This window comes from Porites lutea, chromosome 1 (genome assembly GCF_958299795.1).
Source record: "Porites lutea chromosome 1, jaPorLute2.1, whole genome shotgun sequence".
Classification (NCBI taxonomy): Eukaryota; Metazoa; Cnidaria; class Anthozoa; order Scleractinia; family Poritidae; genus Porites; species Porites lutea.
This window is the reverse complement of record NC_133201.1, coordinates 36,344,367-36,350,540: the sequence shown is the minus strand read 5'-3', so window position 1 is coordinate 36,350,540 and position 6,174 is coordinate 36,344,367. Positions and strand designations below refer to the sequence as shown.

Below are 6,174 nucleotides of genomic sequence, written 5' to 3'. Positions count from 1 at the left end.
TTTTAAAGTTCATATGTTAAACTAAATAACTCAAAATTAAATGTCAGTCAAGCAAGTGAGTTTAGGAAACCTACAAAGAAAGCTGTGTGAAAGAATTCGAGTTTCCTTTGCTGAGGATTCCCTAAAATGTCAAAACTAAAAACTACGAACGATTGGTATTTGAACAGGCGAAAGATCCAATTATTCAGTGACTAAGCTGTATAATTATCCAGAAACAAATTATCCTTTTAAAAGTAAACATTGAAGTAAAATGTGCATAATTTAAGGGAAATAAAACACCTGATTGCAAAATCAATGTAAATTATGGCTAAAACAACTTCAAAGGGAATATTTAAAAGCTAGATAAGGAATTCGAGGTAAATAAAGAATTCATGGGAAATCTCTCCTTACATTATTTACCCTCTTGCCAATGAGGCTAGGATATGAACTTGTGTACGAGTTCTCAAGGTTCCTGTTTTCGTCAGACTATTCTTTATCCTAATCCGAAATTTAGACTGTCAGAGACTGAGGCTAGCATTTGTGATTGCGTGATTGTGCAGACTTAAGTTGATGACAGAAAACCCACGTGATGGATCAAATTAGTTCGATAAGTGATTTTGTTAAATAGCCGTGAATGATATGTGTCAAGGACCGGAAATTTACCCGTAGGCCATTTGAATGCAATGTTCAGTATAAACAATAAGCGCTTGTGATTCTAAGTTGAGTCGTTGTTGACCCTGTAAACCAGTCATGAGATCGCGCGAGCTGTGACTTGTTGAGTTTGAACCTTTGAGAGTGATTCCAAGCCATTAAACCTATCAGTGGACCTATGAGTATAATTTGCCTTGAATTATTCCTTTTCCTTTGTGACATTTGTGGGGAATCGATTCCTGGAGGCAAGTGTTTCCCACACCTGGCACCTCCGACGGGACAGCTCAAACGAGAGCAAGAACATGGATGCTTTAGAAACCAAGCTAGAGTAGCTGAAGCTAGCTGTGACGCGAACCGATTCAATAATTGCCCTGAATAATGAAGTAGCGATGGAGAGACATCTCAACGCCATTAAGGCCTTGACCATGGAAGCCGACAGTATAAAAAGGGCAGTCGAAGAACAAAAAATCGCCGCAAAAGACGACCCAGAAGAGCCTAATCAATGGAATTTCAGTGTTGATACCAAGATCTTCGCAGCAGATGAAAGCGTGAAGATCCTTAAACACAACCTCGAGGAATTTCGCCAAAGAACAGAGTTGAAGAAACATGAGAAAGCACTGGACTTCGAACAAAAGATGTTCGAGGCCAAGATGAAGTTCCTGACCGAACTACAATTAGCAAAAGAAAAAGGTGAAGGAAGGCAAAACCAAACCACAGATGGCGCATCTGTCTCAGGCCATGAGCTACCGGCGAAACTACTGAAACTTCAAATAGCTTGTTTCAACGGCACCTATGAAGATTGGCCTAAGTTTTGGAACCAATTGGTGGAAGTCATTGACAAAGCGACAACGCTGGGCGTGACGAAATTTGCGTACCTAAAATCATTTCTTGACCAGAAGGTGAAACATTCAATCAAAGGATTGCCATTTTCGAGCAAAGGTTACAACAGAGCCAAGTCCATACTGCTCGATAAGTATGGGAAAGATTCAGAGATCATCAAGGCCTACACCCAACAAATATTTGACCTGCCTTTCATACCTAACCAGAACCTTCACCGAATTCACGATTTTTGTGACAAATTGATGTTCTCAGTACAGTCTTTGCAGATGATGGGGAAATTGGAACAAGTCAATGGTTACGTTGCGATGACTTTGGACAAGTTACCTGGGATTAGAGGGGACCTAGTACGAACAGACCCATCGTGGGAAAACTGGACCTTTGACAAGTTGACAGAAGCGTTGCGACTCTGGACACGAAGAAATCCATCATTAAACAAGATGACAGACATCAGCAAGATGAGAGAAACCGCCGCGATGACAGGAAGAGAGATAAGCCCCCATTTAGAGTGTTCAACACGCAACAAAGACATGGTTCACGCACGCCATCTTGCGTGTACTGCGACGCGACAGAGCATAGGTCCTTCAACTGTTCCAATGTTGTTAATGTGGCAGAAAGACGGTCAATCCTTCTTCAAAAGAGGCTGTGCTTCAATTGTACCGGCCCTCATAGGGCTGAAAATTGTCGCAGCAAAATGGCATGCCAGAAATGCAGAAAGAAACACCACACGTCAATTTGTGACAGCGATCAAAGGTCTCAAGGACTGTTGACAGCCCATCTATGTGGTAAAACAGAAGTTGTGTATCCTGTGGTTTTAGTCAACGTTAACCGAATTAAAACCAGAGCCTTATTAGACACCGGCTGGAAGTTCTTACGCCTCGGCTAAGCTAATCAACGCCTTGCATATGAAACCGGCTGAAACTCAAACTAAACAAATCGAAATGATGCTCGGTTCCATGACGACCAACGTGGAGATATATAATGTCAGCGTGACATCAATTAATGGCGATTTCAAGATGAGCGTGACAGTGTCCAAGGTCGACAAACCTGAGCTTATGATGCTGGAAAATCCCAAGTATGAAGAGCTAATGGAGAAGTACACGCACTTGAGTGGTGTTTACATGGACGACATGGACACCAAACCACATCTTCCAGTCCATCTAGTGTTGGGTGCTTCAGAGTATGCAAAGATTAAAACTAGTACTTCACCAAACATTGGCTTGTCAGGTCATCCTGTGGCAGAAAAGACAACACTGGGCTGGACAATCATGTCACCAGGTCACGAACACGAAACCAGCACAACGCTCCTCACCCAGGCAACCAGCGTGGATTTTGAAAAGCTGTGTCGCTTAGATGTCCTTGGCCTCGCAGACTCATCAGCAAATGACCAAGATGTGGTCTATTCTGAGTTCAAGGAACAGCTGATACGTCATCCGGACGGATTTTACCAAACTGGTCTTCCCTGGAAAGGAGGTCATCCGCCATTGCCTACAAACAAGTCTGGTAGTCTTGGAAGACTTCAGCAGCTTCTAAAGAAACTAGAACGCACCAACACCTATGACCAGTATGAGGCCATTATCAAGGAACAGCGAGAAGAAGGGGTTGTCGAGTTAGCCCTGCCGAACCAAAAGGGACAGAATTTTACATACCACACAGAGCCATAATTCGAGAAAACGCAGAAACACCCAAGTTAAGAATCGTTTACGACGCCTCAGCCAGAGAAAACCCCAGCCAGCCATCTTTGAACGACTGTCTTCATCCCGGACCACCCTTACAGAACCTGCTATGGAACGTCTTAATCAGAGCTCGCTTCTACCCTGTATTGCTAACCGCAGACCTGCAGAAAGCTTTCTTACAAGTATGCATAAAAGAAGAAGAGCCTGACGCCCTAAGATTTCACTGGAAATTTAAAGGACACTCTGAAATACAGACTTTACGATTCACCAGGACCCTGTTCGGGCTTACGTCATCACCTTTCCTGTTAAGAGGGGTTATCGAGCAGCATTTGAAAGTGTGGGAAGAGCGAGAGTCAGAGTTAGTCGCTCAAATCAGGAAAAGCCTCTACGTCGATGAGGTAATCACTGGAGCACCGACAGTACAACAAACTCAGAAGCAGAAAGAAAAGGCGACCAAGATCTTCAGCGATGCTCAATTCCCCCTACACAAATGGAAGTCAAACGCGGCTGAGTTAGAACAGCCTGCTAAACTACACCACAATGAAGAACAGAGCTTCGCAAAGCAACAACAAGGAACCAAGACCACCGAAACGAAGCTACTGGGATTACCTTGGGACCCAAATGCAGACACGTTGAGCGTTTGTTTTCCGCAAGAAAAAGAAGAAACAACCAAGAGGGGCGCCCTCTCTTATTTAGCCAAAATATATGACCCACTGGGGCTAGTATCACCCATGACGCTTCGCGGCAAGTTTGTATTCAGAGACATGTGTGAAACAAAGCAACCTTGGGACACGCCTTTCTCAGTAGAGTTAGAGAAGAGCTGGAGGAAGTGGTGTATCGATCTTCCGGAACACATGAGTGTGAAGCGCACAATTGCACCATTCAGAGAAGCAACTGATTCTATCCAACTCCACCCCTTCGGAGATGCAAGCTCAAAACGGGTCTACGCGGCGGTCTACGCAGTTGTCAGCCAAGAGTCAGGAACCTCTCAGGGTCTCATCACTTCTAAGTCACGGCTGTCAAAGAAGAACCTAACTATTCCCAGACTGGAGTTAGTTGCAGGCCATATGGCGGTTAACCTGGCTGTAAACGTTCGTAATGCACTGCAAAGTTGTGATCCTGTTGTTCACTGTTGGTTAGACAGCACAGTTGCCTTTTGCTGGATTCAAGGCAGTGGAGAATACCGCCAGTTCGTTGCAAACCAAGTGCAAAAGATCCAGCAGCATTGAGAAATCGTCTGGAGCCACGTGCCAACAGATCAGAACCCAGCAGACCTGGGAAGTAGGGGTGGAACCGTGACCAGTACGTTGCTATGGATACATGGACCCCAGTGGTTATCTAATCCAGATCAGTGGCCTAAAACATTGAAGTTAAACCTTCCTCCGAATCTCGAGCAGAAGCCAAAGTAACAAAGGAAATCCTGACTATTGCCCTACCAAAGAACGATGCGTTCATTAAGATTTTGGAAAACTTTAGCCTGTTGAAAACTGTGCGCATCTGTGCATGGATCAGTAGATTTCTTACCAACGACAAAAACTCGAAGTCAACAAGATTGGAAGGACCGCTGACCACAGAGGAAGTAAAGTGCCAGGAAGTCTGGTGGACTAAACGTTCCCAAGCCGAAGCCACATGCGTCAATAATTTCCAAGCAGACAACTTAATTTGCAGCCACGGAACAACAGCATACTAGAGTGCAGAGGAAGAATTGTTGGTGCCTACCCCACCTACCTTCCTGATGACAGCTTGTTTACCTACATGTTTGTTCAACAAGCCCACCTTTTGACCATTCACGGGGGAGTCACACTTACCATGACAAAGGTCAGAGAAACCCACTGGGTGCCTCGCCTGAGAAGATTGACAAAGAAAGTCATCAAAAGCTGTTGGGGCTGCAAAAGATTCCAAGCCCAGGCTTACCAGACACCACCGCCAGGTGATTTGCCATTCACGCGCACCCAAGGAGTGACGCCCTACCAGACGATTGGAATTGACTTCGCTGGTCCCATTAAATATCGATTGACGACGAAAACAGAGGGAAAAGCTTACCTGGTTCTTTACGCGTGTAGCCTTACACGAGGAGCGATCTCGATCTCCTCCCTAGCCTAGAGACAGACAAGTTTCTCAAAAGTTTGAAAGGGTTCATAGCCAGGCGTGGTCGCCCGCAGGTGATCTACTCCGACAATGGAAGCACTTTTAAGGCCACTGCTGATTGGATTAACAAAGTCCGAAAGGAAGAGAAATTCCACCACTACCTTGCCAAGCATGACATTGCCTGGAGATTTAACCTCAGCCGAGCCCCATGGTGGGGTGGCCAATTCGAAAGGCTCATAGGCGTTTTCAAGTCTGCCTTTCGTAAAGCAGTGGGTAATGGAACCTTAACCTGGAGCGAATTGTCTGACATCCTACTCGATATAGAAATTGCCATAAATGGTCGCCCACTGAGTTACCTTGAGGATGATGTTGAGATGCTAGTGCTTACACCAAGCTCTATGCTGCACCTTCAACCAACCCAGCTCCCCGAGCTAAGTCCACACCACCTTCAGGAGACAGATCTTAGGAAGAGAGCCAAGTACCTCCTTCGGTGTAAAGAAGCGATGCGGTCTAGGTGGTTGAAAGAGTACGTGCGGAGTTTAAGAGAGCGGCACAGAAGAAGTGGGGGAGAGCAGACCCCACACCCCTCAGTCGGAGACGTAGTGATTATACAGGACGAGTCTCAAAATTGACACTCATGGAAACTTGGAATCGTGGATGAGCTGATTGTAGGACGTGACGGAATTATAATCAAGATGCGAGCAGGAAAGGGAGTAATGTAACGGGCCGTGCAGCACCTCTACCCACTCGAGTTATCGGTCGACCGCAAGCCCATGGCAAGCTCAAGCCTAAACTCGGTAGCCCCAGCTTTGAGGCCAACACGAGCTGCAGCAGCAACTGCCAATGAGCTTATCCAGGGGATTGCACGTGCAGAAGAATCCAGTGAAATTTGAAGGAGCAATGAACTGAGGACACTTTAACTTTAGTTTTGTTTAATTAAACT

General features: G+C 45.5%; 1 protein-coding gene across 1 annotated transcript; it reads left to right on the top strand.

Annotated features, from left to right (window-relative positions):
- Nucleotides 1-2,408: 2,408 nt before the first annotated feature.
- On the top strand, nucleotides 2,409-5,863 carry LOC140929040 (uncharacterized). Its single transcript, XM_073378870.1, has 3 exons — nucleotides 2,409-3,076; nucleotides 3,124-4,348; nucleotides 5,207-5,863. The coding sequence occupies exons 1-3, from the start codon at nucleotides 2,409-2,411 to the stop codon at nucleotides 5,861-5,863; spliced, it is 2,550 nt and encodes an 849-aa protein (XP_073234971.1).
- Nucleotides 5,864-6,174: the final 311 nt, after the last annotated feature.